The sequence below is a fragment of the Mixophyes fleayi genome, chromosome 3, assembly GCF_038048845.1.
Source record: "Mixophyes fleayi isolate aMixFle1 chromosome 3, aMixFle1.hap1, whole genome shotgun sequence".
Lineage (NCBI taxonomy): Eukaryota > Metazoa > Chordata > Amphibia > Anura > Limnodynastidae > Mixophyes > Mixophyes fleayi.
Window position 1 is genome coordinate 215,086,204 of NC_134404.1, and position 16,046 is coordinate 215,102,249.

Consider the following 16,046-nt stretch of genomic DNA (forward strand, 5'->3'; position numbering starts at 1 on the left):
ATGGCTATAGAACATGTCTATTCCATAGAGCGTTTCAACCATTCCATCAGATTAGCTCAATATTCAGTCATATGCTTGTACGTATTTCCAACTAAAATTATTAAATACTAGTTTTTTACATTATGACAATTTTTACTGCTCAATAGTTCATATTTATGGTTTATACTTCTACCAACTTTGAGGGAATGCCTGAAGTCCTTTAAACTGATAAGCCCGATAAACCTAAACTAATGTGCACACGAAGGAGGGCACTGGCACCTTTTATTCTCAATATTAATAGTACTTACTATACTACGGTGTGCTATAGAACATCTTTTACCAATACCCACTGCTTGTTCCCACTTGTCAACAACTCGGCAACAAATACAGGCTCCAGAAAACATTTTAGGGAGATAAAGGTATGGTCTCGGACTATGCGATCACAAAACAAGACCTCTAAACCCTCTCCTGCTACCTACCATCAGGACAAACACATCCATAATTATCAAAGGTTTTCATGTCCTTTCCTGCAACAATGAATATCTGTAAAACCAGGTCTGTAATCAAATTTTAAACAGCACAAAAAATGTCCACCCCAGCGACATCACTTTGAACAGGATATCGCACATGTATAGCCCAATTAAATAATTTACATGTTAACACAAATTTATATTGTGTATAGAAAAAGAGATAAAATAAATATATAGATATTATGATTTTTTTTTTTTTTAAATGTAATGACTGCAATCCACAATATGGATAGATGGTTTACAGATTAATGACAGCATGCGTCTGGAAGCATTTTTCATCTTAAAATTACATTAAATTTATTGATCAGTATGTGTCCACCTGCAATACTGAAGAAATACATTGCTTTCTGTCAAGACTTCTTTCCATTCTTTTAAGACACTTCATATCATTTTATTTGTATAGTTCAAGGATAGGACACAGCTGCTCTCTGGATACAATTGTATATCAAGCATAATGTAGCACAGCTTTCCATTCAGGGGCAACAATAATAAACCTATGATACAGATACACGACTAGACACTACAGAAAGACTTGATTTGACAAACAGGATTTTAGTGGCAAAGGACAGAAGAACAGTCAATTGATATAAAAGCTTTCCTGCAAAACAAGACACTGAGCTGGGACAAATACTCGTGAATATGTTCATTTTTGAAAGCTATATAAGCTATGTTTCATTTTTAACACATTGAGGCATGCATCACCACACAAATCCACGTGGACCTAGCTTAAATATATAATGGGATAATGAACTTCCATTTTACCTGTTCTGCTGGACCACGTGACTGAATAACATCATGACTAACTGAACCTTTCTTGACTTGCGTTCTGCCAGGGGGAGGTGGAATAACCCCTGAGTAAGAAGCAGAGTTGTCTCCTTCTGAGCTGTGGGCAAATTGAGGTCTTGAATCCTGCTCATTTTTTGACACCAGAAATCTTGGCAGAGGCAGGTCCTTTACTGGAAAGAATAAATGGGTCAACCAATGGGTAAATAAAGCACTATTGTAATGCAGACATGGAAGAGAATCATAACAATGTACGTAGAAAACATGATAGGTTAGGCAAAAAAGATTATGGCACTTACGACAAATCTCTTTTTCTGAATCCATCTGGGGGACACTGCTACCATGGGGTTGTATGAGGGTGCACGGAGTTGGAACTTAAATAGTTAAACTGCTGCTGGCCCCTCCCTCTGCAACCCCTGCTAGCCTTACTATAATAAAAACGCCTCAAGGAAGGAACCAAACAAACAACATCCAGCAGAAGAGCAAAAAGGAGGGAACGCAGTGTAACCCAGATGGATTCAGAGAAAGATTTGATGCAAGTATGAAAATCTTCTTTTCTCAGTCATCCAATCTGGGGGACACTGCTACCATGGGAACCATCTAAAGTAGCCCCCAAGGGAGAGTTTGCTCGTGACCCCTGCACGCAAAACACTGCGGCCAAAAGTAGCATCCGAAGCAGCAAAAACATTACATTTGTAAAGTTTTGTAAAGGTGTGAACAGAGGACAAGGTTGCAGCCCTGTACAGCTGATCCACTGAGGCACCGTGATGAGCAGCCCAGGATGCCCCCACCAAACCCGTGCAGCGAGCTGTGAGCCTCTGTGGCACCGCCTGCTAGAACGCACAAAAGCCTGCCAAATTGTAGATGTAATCCAACGGGCAATGGTTTGTTTGGATGCCGGCCAACCCCACTTATGGGAGTCATACAAAACAAAGAGTCCATCTTAGGATAAGCAGAGGACCTATCCACACGAGTGCATAAAGCCTGCACCACATCTAACAAAGAACCACTATATCCTGGTTCACGTGGAAACCAGACCCAACCTTTGGCAGAAAAGAAGGCACCATCCTCAACACTGCCCTGTCTTCATGAAAAATCAGGTAGGGAGCCCTACATGATAACGCCACAAGTTCTGCCACCCTGCTCGCCCATGCGATAGCCAACAGGAAAACTACCTTCCAAGTCACAAATCCGAGTACAGCCGAACGCAGAGGTTCGAAAGATGGATTCTGGAGAACACCCAAGACCAAATGGAGATCCCAGGGCGCTATCGGCGGAACGTAAGGAGACTGAACGCGCAACGCCCTGTGGAAGAATGTCAACCTCTGGAAGAATACCCAGACGACGTTGGAAAAACACAGATAACGCAGAGACCTGAACTCTGAGGGAGCCAATAAGGAGGTCAACATCCAAACCATCCTGGAGGAACTTTAATAAACGAGACAAGCGGAAAGGCGACAACTGGCAAGAATGAGCCTCACACCATTTAACATAAGCCAGCCGTGTCCTATGGTAAATGCATGCTGAGGACGGTTTCCTGGACTTCATCAAGGTCTGCACGACACCGGAAGAGAACCCATTGCCCCGCCAAATGCCAGCCTCAACAGCCATGCCGTTAAAGCTAATCGAACAAAGTAAGGATGATAAAAGGGTCCCTGTTGCAGTAAATCGGGCCTGAGAGGAAGAGAGCAACCCGGAACGTCTGCGAGCAGAAGAATGTTGGTATACCAAATCCTCATGGGCCAGTTTGGCACCATCAGAATTACTGGATAGCCCTCCTAGAGCCACCCGAAGTACTCGCTGAATCACGGGAATGGGAGGAAACAAGTAACCCAGATGAAATTACCAATGCATTGTCATTACATCCACTGCCAAGGGATCCCTGGACCTTGCGCAAAACCTTGGTACACGGCAATTGTGACGAGAGGCCATCAAGTCTATGTCGGGGAGGCCCCATCTAACAACTAGATCCTGAAAAACCTGAGGATGCAAGGACCAGCCTCCTGGGAGGATAACACGCCTTCTCAAATAATCCACCTCCCAGTTGTTCAGCCCCGGTATGAACACGACGGATATGGCTGGAACAAACCTTTCTGCCCAAGACAAGATCTCGTTCACCATTGCCATGGTGCCTGCTTGCTCCGCCCTGACGGTTGGTTTATGTAGGCCACCGTCATGGCGTTGTCCAACTCAATTCGAGTCGGCATTCCCCTGAGAAGAGATTGCGCCCCCTGAAGAGCCAGAAGGATCGCCTTCAATTTGAGGACATTTATCTGCAGGGAGGCCTCCCTGCTTGACCACAGACCCTGTAGGCAAAGATTAAGGACCACTGACCCCCACCCCCTCAAACTCGCGTCCGTGGTCACCAAGGTCCATGACCATGGAATGAAATAAGTTTTCCGGGTCTGCCCACAACTGAAGGGAGAGACGGGCTGCCCTGGACAACTGAAAACACTGGGACTCAAGATAGAAGGGCGATCCTGACCATTGGCTTAAGAGGTCCCATTGGAAGGACCGCAAATGAAACCAGACGTACAGGAGGGACTCGAATGAGGAGACCATCTGACCCAGGAGCTTCATGCCCATCAACATGGAAGGCTGAGGAGACCGGAGAAGCCTCTGCACTGATGTCCTGATTGTGGAAACCTTGGTTTCCGGAAGAAAAACCTTCTGTTGACTGGTGTCCATGAGAAGGCCCAACACCATCCTCTGAGTCGGAACCAACCAGGACTTCGGGAAATTTACTACCCATCCGTGTTGTTCCAGAATCCGAATGGTCAGAAAAAGATGCTGATCCAGGACATTATTCGCAGGAACCTTGATAAGGAGAACGTCCAAATAAGGGATTATGTTCACACCCATGGCTCACAGGCAAGTATCCATGGCCTCTGAACACACGGGGCACTGTTGACAAACCAAAGGGAAGCGCCCTGAACAGAAAATGATCCCTTCCTATCATGAACCGAAGGAGCGACTTATGCCCTTCCCAAATGGGGACATGGAGATAGGCGTCCTTGATGTCTATTGATGCCAAAAACTCCCGGGGCTTTAGTCTATTGACGACAGAGCAAATCTATTCCATCCGGAACTTGTTCACTAGCAAGTGCTGATTGAGTCCCTTGAGGTTTAAGATTGGCCGAAAAGACGCATCCTGTTTTGGGACCAAAAAAGATTCAAATAAAATCCCTGATCCTTCTGGGAATCCGGCACACGACTTTTGCTTAAAGAAGAGAATCGACAGCCCAAGTCAATGCCCTTCCTTTCAGAGGATCGCAAGGAAGAGAAGTTGAGAAGAACTGTTTGGGAGCCAGACCCAAAAGGTCTATCACATATCCTCTGTATATGAGATCCCCAAAATCCTGCTGTCCCGTGAAGGATCGGGAGACCCCGCTTTCACGGTCTGTATTCATACAGAAAATCAAGTTCAAGCAAGTTTTTGCCCTTCTGCTCCACGGGAGGTTTCTGTCCTCCTTGAGCTCGCCTTACGGTTTCACAGGTGTACCTCCCCAGTCAAACCCCAGCCGCGAGGACAGGGATGTTCCAGTCATGCTGGGGACTGGTCTGGGTTCATGGAAGTCGAGCGCCTCCTGGGAAAGGAGCCCCTTCCCCTGTGACACTGCCCTCGGGATGAAAAAGGCCCACCTCTTGCCAACGACTGACCTCTGCCAGAGGCGTGGCCCCGAAAGAACTGCTGAAAGGAACTAAACCTAGGTGGTCTGGCCCTAGGTAGGAGCATTCACCGGCAGAAAATTACTCTTTCCACCAGTGGAGTGGGAAATCAGTGTCCAGTTCTGGACCAAATAAGACCAACCCAGAGTAAGGTAACGCCTCCAGCAACATCTTGGACTCTGCGTTCGCATCCCAAGAGCGAAGCCAAAAGGGCCCTTTTAGCCGCCACAGACGTGGCAGAAATGGAAGAAGCCACCGAAGACGCATTCTGGGCCGCTTCATGAAAGATAGCTCGAGGCTACCTTCAAATGGAGAGCTAAAGGAAGATCAGAATCCTGCCTCCAATTGGCCAGGTTTCCATGGCCCTGGCTACCCAAGCAGATGAGAACATGGGCCAGAATGAAGAGCCCGCTGCTGAAAACATGTTCTTAAGGAAACTCTCAGTCTTCCCATCTGTGGGGTCCTGTAAGACCGCCGAGCTGGGTAGCTGCAACGTGGTATGATTGGCTAACCTAGCCACTGGAGTATCCACCTTGAGAATCTGCTCCCAGCGCGATGCATCCTGGTCCTGCAGTGGATAAAGCTGATGGAGCTTGTGAGGGAAAGAATTTCCGGCCCAAAGCCTTCCATGCAGACTTTGCAATCTCAGACAGCTCTAAAGAGGAAGGAAAACACACAGCCTTTGGCTTTATCCGTTTAAAAAAACCCAGAACTGAACTGCTCTGCTCCTCTGATTCCACCAAGTCCAAGGCTTGACTTAAAGCTAACACCAGGCTCTGTACTACTAGGTCTCTGGCATTGTCCTCCCAGTCACCAAACTGGGTGGAGTCAGAATCCTCTATTAGCTCCCCATCTTCCTTGAAAGACCCCTCTGAGCCTGAAGCTGAAAACAGAGCATGGGATAACTTAGCCCGCTTGGCCCTGGGAGGAAGCAGCCCCGGGGAATTCAGGAAGCCGTTTAAATGGTCTAAACTTCTCTCCAAGGAAGAAGACCAAGCCGGCTCCCCTCGGGCAGTCTGAGGGGACGGGGGGAAAACGGGGAAGACGTCCCCATATTAACCGCTGAAGCCGGGTTAGTAACCCCTTCTGCTGAATTATACGGAAAAGAACCTGCGGTGGAGAGTACAGGGGCTGTCTGTGCCTCTGCCTGACGGGTAATTAGCTGTGCAAGCAAAGAGACCGATTGGGCCAGTGAAGACGCCCACGTCGGCTCCCCCATAAACAGAGGACGCCCTCTGCGCCCGCTCATCCTGCACACAGAGCGCATCCCGGTCCATCTGTCCCATCAGAAGTTTAACAGAACATTTTGAACAAGCATAAACCTTGACACTGGCAGCTTTATCCTCATCTGACATGATAAACAGAAAAAGGAATACACCAAAATACAGCAGCAAGCACTACACACACACACACACACACACACACACACACACACACACACGGTTGGTAGAAAACAGGAACGGTGTTTTGCTAGGATCTCAACTCCAAAAAAACACGTTCGGCAGTAAAATAAGTATTTCTTACTTATTTGCTTTACTCATTATTTTAAAACGTATGTCTTGTTTTTTTTTTCCTTTTTCTTAACCTGAGAGAAAGCTTAAAATACTACCAGGGCACATTAGCCCCTCTAAAAACACGTAAACTTAAACCACTGTAAATTTATCCCCAGTTGGGGAAAATACACTAAATAGCTTGACTGCTTGTGTCACATAGATTAATCAACAAAGAAATCGACACTTAGCTGGGTCCCAGGGGAAGGAAGGAAGGAAGGAAGGAAGAAGTCAGCAACAGCGCACTTCTTTCTCCTCACAGAGCCACTTGAGGAACCTTCGTAATCCTCTGCCTTCGCAGGTAGCTTTCGTGCTCCTGGGACATACCAACTGGCGGGGGGGGAAGCCTCCACTGTCCCCTTCTCACAGACTCTTACTGACAGCGGACTGCAGCTCGGTACACACCTTCCGTGTCATCCGCTTGCGGTAAGGCTACAAATAGAAATGTGCCCAGCGTTTCTGCAGTCTGACCTAGACAGGCAGTGCTGTGGATAGGCCCCGCAACAGGAGATCCAGGTTCCCCCTCCGCCTTAATGGGGAACATCATATCTCCCAACATGTCCAGCTTCCTCCAGACTGTGCACTCTCTCTGCCTGTCAGCAGCGCCTGACCCGGAGTAGTAGTGGTGACAGCGCCGCCGCGAGCGGCTGCTGTAACGCTAAGAACAAGCCCCAAAATCCTCTCTGAATGGGCAGTAGAACAAAAAAAAAGGGTCTTCATCCATCCATCCGGATCGCTGACCTAACAGATAACAGGTAGCCTACAGCACCTGTTACCGTCTACACTATTCCTGATAGAAGAACCAAAAATAAAAAAAACAAAAACTAATTTATCTAAGACGACAAAAACCAACAGCACAAAACAAACAACAGCCCATCTCCTTGGGCACTTAAATTAAACTGAGGCTAGCAGGGGTTGCAGAGGGGAGGAGCCAGCAGGAATTATTTAACTATTTAAGTGCCACCTCCGTGTGCTCTCATACAACCCCATGGTAAGTGTCCCGCAGACTGGATGACTGAGAAATGCTAGTAATCCTCCTGTCATACGCACCAGTCAGAGAATGATGTTGTCACAGTATGTTTAAGTAGGGATTTAAATGCATGTTATATGTGTTTAAATGTGCCCCTATGCTTGGTCTGAAGAAGTGAGGTTGAATTTAATGATATGATTAAAGATTTAAATGGCTTGGAGAGACCAGTGCATTTTACCTCTAATGTAGTCTAATTTTTGGATATAACAGTATATCACAAAGAAGGGAGACTGAAGACCACCATCGTAAACTTAGTAATTAAAATAGAACACACACACACCCCAATATACATACACACACTATATGGACAAAAGTATTTGGCCACACCTGTTAATTATTAAATGGAGGTACTTCAATCAGACCCGTTGCCAGGGGTGTATAGAATCAAGCACCTAACCATGCAGTCTCCATTTGCAATCATTTGTGATACCATATGGGTCATTCTGAAGAGCTCAGTGGTCAAACGTGGAACTGTGAAAGGATGCCACCTCTGCAATAAGAAGGTTTGTGAAATTTCATCCCTGCTGGATATTCCACGGTCAACTGTAAGTGATATTATTAGAAAGTGGAAGCGTTTAGGAACAACAGCAACTCAGGCACAAAGCGAAAGACCTCGTAAATTCACAGAGCGGGGTCAACGAGTGCATGGTACATAAAAGTCACCAGTGCTCTGCTGAATCCATAGCTGAAGAGTTCCGAACTTACAACTTTGCATTAATGTAAGCACAAATATTGTGAGGCAGGAGCTTAATGGAATGGGTTTCCATGGCAGAGCGGCTGCATACAAACCTCATCACCAAGACCAATGGCAAGCATCAAATGGAGTGGTGTAAAGCACACAGACACTGGACTGTGGAGCAGTGGAAATGTGTTTTGTGGAGTGACAAATCACGCTTCTCTGATTGGCAGTCAGATGGGCAAGTCTGGGTTTGGCGTATGCCGGGAGAACATTACTGGCCTGAATGTATTATGCCAACTATGAAGTTTGGTGGAGGAGGGATAATGGTATGGGGCTGTTTTTCAGGGTTTGGGCTAGGCCCCTTATCTCCAGCTCTTAGCTTCAGCATACCAAGTAATTTGGACAATGCTATGCTTCCAACTTTGTGGCAACAGTTTGGGAAAGGCCCTTTTCTATTCCAACATGGCTGTGCCCCAGTGTACAAAAAAAGGACTACAAAGACATGGTTTGAGGAGTATGGTGTGGAAGAACTTGACTGGCCTGCACAGAGCCCTGACCTCAACTCCATCGAACACTTTTGCTATGAACTAGAACGGAGTTTGCGAGCCAGGCTCTCTCGTCCAACATCTATGTCTGATCTCATAAATGCTCTACAGAATGGCCATAAATTTCCACAGAAGCACTCCAACATCTTGTGGAAAGCTTTCCAAGAAGAGCGATTCAAATAGCCATGAATTACAACAGTGGTATGCAGAAAAGCATCTCTGAACGCATATCACATTGAATCTTGAAGAAGATGGGCTGCAGCAGAGAAGACTACACCAGGTTCCACTCCTGTCAGCAAAGAACAGGAAACAGAGGCTACAGTGGGCAAAGGATCATCAACACTAGACGGTTGAAGATTGCAAAAATGTTGCCTGGTCTAACAAATTATGAGTTCTGCTGCGACATAGAGAAAGTAGAGTAAGAGATTGGTGTAAACATGCATCCATCTTGCCTAGTTTCAATGGTGCAGGGTGGTGGTGTGGGGAATGTTTCCTTGGCACACATTAGGCCCCATAATACCAAATGAGCATCATTTAAGTGCCAGAGAGTATTGTTGGTGACCGTGTGGATCCCTTTACAGCCACAGTCTACCAAGCTTCTTATAGCTACTTCCAGCAATATAACACGCCATAAACTACACATCTCAAGCTCGTTTCACAAACATGATAAGTTCAGTGTACTCCAATAGCCTCCAGAGTCATCAAATTCAATAGAGCACCGTTGAGATGTGGTAGAATGGGAGATTTGCAGCCGACCAATTTACAGCAACTGCGTCATGCTATCATGTCCACATGAAGCAGAATATTTAAGTAATGCTTCTAACACCTAGCTGAATCCATGCCATAAAGAATTTAGGCTGTTCTGGGTGCAAAGGTGGGTCCTACCCAGTACTAGAAAGATGTATGTAATAAAGTAGTGAACAACTGTACACACACCCACAAACACGTCAGCTGTGTAATGAAACATAATGGTCACTGCCCGCAGTAAGCTCTCTGCGCGCGCCCACACGACCAATCACAAGCTGAGCAGCGCCACAAGCCGAGCAGTGCCATCACAACCAGTGCGGACGAAGTACGCATGCTTCGTACTCGACACACAAGCAGTCCGCATGCACCATTGTAAATGATTTAGCCGCTGACATGCTACGCTCAACAGGGCGATTTAAGTCCACGTGGACCAAACATCAAATATTTAAAAGTTACTTTTAAAACTTGGAAAATGCATTGAAAAGAAGATGCCGTTCCGGTGAGTTCTATGACAAAAAAAAGCACTGCATTCTGGTTTTGGATCTGAATTGACTACGTGTTACGGTTAGACCGCCCTTGCGTGCTTTGGTTTTGGATCCCGATTTATTTTCTAAATTCCCCCTTTTTTTTTTTAACCTCAATAACATTAATTTCCAGTCAATTTTTGTGCTACCCTTCCTGTTTCTGTATGAACAATGTCACTGGATCTCCTGGGGAGGGAGGTACTTATGAAATCCAAAAACTGCGACATCCGACAACGCAACAATGATAATTTGCCTCGATTCAGATCAGAGGACATGCAAAAGCAACGAGGCAGCTCGCGAGCCTACTCGGATCCCCTAAGTTCAAGTGGGCTTGGTTTTCAGAAAACCGAGCCTGAGCTTCTCTAATATATACATATACGCACATACAGTCAAGTCCATAAATATTGGGACATCGCCACAATTCTCATATTTTGGGCTCTATACACCACCACAATGGATTTGAAATGAAACTAACAAGATGTCTTTAACCGCAGACTTTCAGCTTTAATTTGAGGGTATTTACATACAAATCAGGTGAGCAATGTGGGAATTACAACGGTTTCTATATGTGCCTCACACTTTTTAAGGGACCAAAAGTAATGGGACAATCGACTCAAAACCTATTTCATGGACATGTGTGGACTATTCCCTCATTATTTCATCATCAATTAAGCAGTTAAAAGGTCTGGAGTTGTTTCTAGGTGTAACATTTGCATTTGGAATCTGCTGCTGTCGACTCTCAATAGGAGATCCATAGAGCTGTCACTATCAGTGAAGCAAGCCATCATTAGGCTGAAAAATCAAAACAAACCCATCAGAGAGATAGCAAAAACATTAGGTGTGGCCAAATCAACTGTTTGGAACATTCTTAAGAAAGAACGCACCGGATAGCTCAGCAACACCAAAAGACCACGGAAAACAACTGAGGTGGATGACAGAAGATTTTTTTCCCTGGTGAAGAAAAACCCGTTCACAACAGTTGGCCAAATCAAGAACACTCTCCAGGAGGTAGGTGTATATGTGGTAAAGTCAACAATCAAGAGAAGACTTCACAAGAGTGAATATAGAGGGTTCACCACAAGATGTAAACCATTTGTGAGCGACAAAAACAGGAAGACCAAATTAGAGTTTGGCAAATAACATCTAAAAAAGCCATTACAGTTCTGGAACAACATCCTATGGACAGATGAGACAAAGATCAACTTGTACCAGAGTGATAGGAAGAAAAGGAACTGCTCATGATCCAAAACATTCCACCTCATCAGTAAAGCATGGTGGTGGTCATGCCATGGCGTGGGCATGTATGGCTGCCAATGGAACTGGTTCCCTTGTATTTATTGATGATGTGACTGCTGACAAAAGCAGCATGATGAATTCTGAAGTGTTTCAGGCAATATTATCTGCTCATATTCAGTCAAATGCTACAGAACTCATTGGACGGCGCTTCACAGTGCAGATGGACAATGACCTGAAGCATACTGCAAAAGCAACCAAAGAGTTTTTTAAGGCTAACAAGTGGAATGTTATGCAATGGCCAAGTCAATCACCTGACCTGAATCCGATTGAGCATGCATTTCACTTCATGAAGACAAAACTGAAGGGAAAAAGCCCCCAGAACAAGCAGAAACTGAAGACATTTGCAGTAGAGGCCTGGCAGAGCATCACCAGGGATGAAACCCAGCGTCTGGTGATGTCTATACGTTCCAGACCTCAGGCTGTAATTGACTGCAAAGGATTGCAACAAAGTATTAAAAAGTGAAAGTTTGATGTAGGATTGTTTACTTTGTCCCATTAATTTTGGTCCCTTAAAAAGTTCACCTGATTTGGATGTAAATTCCCTCAAGTTTTACAATAAAAGCATTAGAGAAGTGGCAGTATGGTACACCACTGTATACATTCCCCCTTCAACATGTGTGTGAGAATAAATATATATATATATATATCTGTTAAATGCAGAATAAGTACTGTGTACTCAATATATTTTCTTGAAGTATTTATATGAAAATCCTGCTGATCTTCTCACTTCAAATGGAGACTATCCAGCCTAATTCAGCTACGTGTAATTGTGCAGGTCCACACATTTCCTAGAAATAAACAGAGGCCTAAAGTGGCTGTGTGTAGTACCTTAAAGGTTTTTCTTATACCCACTACATATAAACCCTTAAAATTAGTGAAAATGTATAATGGGCACTATATATGATATACTTGTGAGCATGGGAGGCCAGACTCCTGAAGAAATTCACATATAAAATACATAGGGTGGGCTCCCATACTCATTCTTCGCTTGACCCTCCTTGTTTGGATAGAAGAGTGTTTGAATAAAAATGTTTTGGTTTTTTTTGTTTGTTTTTTGTTTAGATACTACACATATATGGCCGACTGTTTATTTCTAGAAAACATGTGGTCCTTCTACACATAGCTGAATCAGACTGTATGGTTTCCAATTTATGTGAGAACATTAGCAGGATTTTCATACAGATAAGCACGTATTCAGCACTTGCCAGTCCATACAATTTTCAATTTTGTAGGCAATTTTACAGAGGTGCTACAGAGTTCAGGAAATGGCTTCCAGCTGTAATTACTTGTGTCAGATTTGAAAATTACTCATGAATGGCCCTCAAAATGTACTCTACACCATCCAAAATCAAACGGGTATTAGCAATGGGCCACTTATGCTTTAGCTATGCCCTAGATAAGCAGTGGCTACCCTTGGCTCTAGAGCCTTCTCAGGGAAGGAGGAGGTAAATAAAGGACATGACAGACCCGAGAGCATGCAAGCGGCATGTGGGGAGGTCTGATGGACATGTAAGAGACATGTGGAAAAGTCTAATAGCATGTAAGGGTATATCGGTACGTCTGATGACTGCAGGGAGGCTGAAGGGCATGTAAGGGGCATGTGGGAATATCGGACAAGTATGTCTGAGGCCGTGGTTAGGTTTGATGGCATGTGAAGAAGCTGATGTGCATGTAAAGCGGTCAGAAGAACCCATTAAAAGGTCTGAAGTATTGTGGATGCAGTAGCAGTGTGAGCTACTGTGAAGAGACTGTAAGTAGTCCTTTGAACTCTCCTCTGCTGGAAACCACAGCGAAGTAAGAGCTGTGCACTACAGAGTTGTGCTAGTTTGATGATTATTCTGAACATTTTGGCAATGGGAGTTTGATATTTTCTTTTTCACTTAGCAAGATCCTGCAAACTATGTAATTTTCAATTTATTTGTGTAAGGTATGTATGTGTGAGTTTATACTCGGTATACGTATATGCGCACACACATATAAAAAAGGTAAAGTTGGCTATTTGCGGTGCCCTATAAATAATTTTCGGGTCTTGGTCTGACTGGTTGGCCACCCATGACCTAGATCTTTCCAAAATAATTATTCCAGTTTAATTTAAATTAAGCTGTCAGGCATTTACATATCAAGTTTTATCTGCTGAGGAGGATGCCAGGAAATAATTAGGCTATGTAACCATACTTACCAGTGTTTAAACTTTCGACTCGCAATGGTAAACTAGACTGTGCTACAGCTACAAGCTTCAACGCAATGTAGAACTGGCTTCTTCCAAAATAGCCAAGTCTTGTTGCTCCACACAGTTCCATTATCTGAAAAACATAGAAAATATTTTAAAAATGAAAAACTCCCAGTTTTTTAATTTTGTTGCAAAGCAAATTAAATGTGGAGGGATAGGTGGTTGGAGGAAATATACTAAAAGAAAAAAATGAAGACATTGGTTATTGTTTAACATAACAAGAACGTAAACATAGGTTGCCTTATACAAAAGAGCTAATAATTAAAACATTAAAAAATAGACAAGTCTCCAAACTTTGTTCCATGCGAGCAGCAATTTTCTGCAAAATGTGGGCTGTTGGAAGAATTATGAATTGTGTTAATGAATATACCAAAAGTTAGCTCAAATTTAATAGATTCTCTAAAACATGTCCTTGTAGATAACTGGAAAAAACAGTGGGACCCAGGTAGACCGATCTACTGTTCAGAGAAGTCTAGCCAGAAGTGGTCTTCACAGAAGAATTGCAGCCAAAAAGCCAATGATTGGAAACAAGGTCAAGCAACTCAACTATGCATGAAAACATAGGAATTGGGGTGCAGAAAAATGACAGAAGGTGCTCTGAAATGATGAGTCAAAATTGTAAATATTTGGCTGTAAAAGAAGGCAATTCGCTTGCCGAAGGGCTGGAGAGCGGTACAATAACGACTGTGCAGGCAACAGTGAAGCATGGTGGAGGATACTTGCAAGCTTGGGACTGCATTTCAGCAGATGGAGTTGGGGATTATGTCAAGATTAATGGTGTCCTCAATGCTGAGAAATACAGTCAGATAGTTATCCATCATGCAATACCATCAGGGAGGCGTCTGATTGGCATCAACTTTATTCTGCTGCTGGACAATGACCCCAATATAGCTAATGTCATTTAGAACTATCTTCAGCGTAAAGAAGAACAAGGAGTCCTGGAAGTATTGATATGGCCCCCACATAGCCCTGATCTCACCATGTCTGGAATTACATGAAGAGACCAGTAGTATTTGAGCAAGCCTACATCCACAGAAGATCTGTGGTTAGTTCTCCAAGATGTTTGGAGCAACCTCCCTGCAGAGTTCCTTCAAAAACTGTGTGCAAGTGTACCTAGAAGAAGTGATGCATTTATGCTGCTTTGAAGGCAAAGGGTGGTCACACAAATATTGATTTGATTTAGATTTATCTTCTGTTCATTCACTTTGTATTTTGTTAATTGATAAACTATTAGCACTTCTATTTTTGAAAGTATTCTTACTGTGCAGAATTTTTCCACACCCGACTAAAACTTTTGCACAAGACTGTATATATAAAAAGTCCAGACAAAATCAAACAGGTAAAGCACAAGTAATGATAACATGGAACTAAACCCACCCAAACTAACTTGCAAGGTTGCCATAATTCTGAAATTTCACCCCAAAAACCTTTGTAACTAACTAATCATTAAAACGGCACTGTTAGCAACAATGTACATTTATACAAATACCTTTTGCCCCCCTGTCAGCATATAGGACTACATTGAGCATTTTAAGAGCTTGGAATCAGCAAACACTGTAGAATTATACCCCTTTCTCACCAAAATCCCAGGTCAGACACGTGATAATGAACACTGCTTCAACATGTGTTGCATCATTCACACAGACACACAATGTAGGTTATTCCCAGGTACATGTCTCTGTGTGAAAGGGGTATTAGACAGTAAGACATCTATTTATGACAGGACTTAAATTCCGGTTGCCAGGTTGACTAGAAAATTCTACATTGATTGTAATAGCTGTATTCTAGCTACCAGCAACCACCACCTAAATTAGCTGACCAATATCCCACTGGGAAAGTCCATCAGGCTCAGAAGGAACTGATCTAACCTAGAAAGATTTAATAATGCACAAGGGTAAATCATGAAATGCAATTTTATGGAGAAGAAAAAAACACAACATACTAATATAGATGAAGAAAAAAAAAACACATGGATTGCTTACTCGATTCAGTAAACACCACATTATACTGTTCACTCAATATTCTAATTTACCCAAGAAAATCATGCTATAATCCATAAACACCTGCACACTGCACAAAGAGGAGTCTCTGACAATACAGCTCCCAAATATGCTCAAAATTATATTTAGAAATGTAGTCAGCTTTCATCAATACTTCCAGTAAGTAAAACCAGATACAAAAAAAACACAAAATATCTTTTATCACTGCAACAGGTGTGCCAATTGTAAAATCACCAACATGTTCAAAACAAAACCAACTTCAACACAAAAAAAATATTAACCATAAAGACCAAATTAATTTGAAAATCCACAGGAAAGATTTACCTTATCACATAACATCTCGCAACCTAAACCTTCCAGTATCAGAATATATTCAGAACATAAAAAAAGCTTCGAACACACAGCTTATCCAACCACTCCAAATCCCCAAAATAAAACTTACGTCAAAATTGAATTTTACAGAATCCAAATGTATTTATAGTAT

General features: G+C 43.4%; 1 protein-coding gene across 5 annotated transcripts in view; it reads right to left on the bottom strand.

Annotated features, from left to right (window-relative positions):
* REPS1 (RALBP1 associated Eps domain containing 1) overlaps nt 1-16,046 on the bottom strand; it is a 58,295-nt gene that overhangs the window by 33,063 nt on the left and 9,186 nt on the right. For all 5 annotated transcript variants that reach the window (XM_075203106.1, XM_075203105.1, XM_075203104.1 and 2 more), the window contains exons 2-3: nt 13,512-13,635; nt 1,272-1,465 (exon numbers count right to left, since the gene is read on the bottom strand). In XM_075203106.1, the coding sequence (XP_075059207.1) occupies nt 1,272-1,465; nt 13,512-13,635 (318 nt within the window). The remainder of the gene's footprint in view (nt 1-1,271; nt 1,466-13,511; nt 13,636-16,046) is intronic.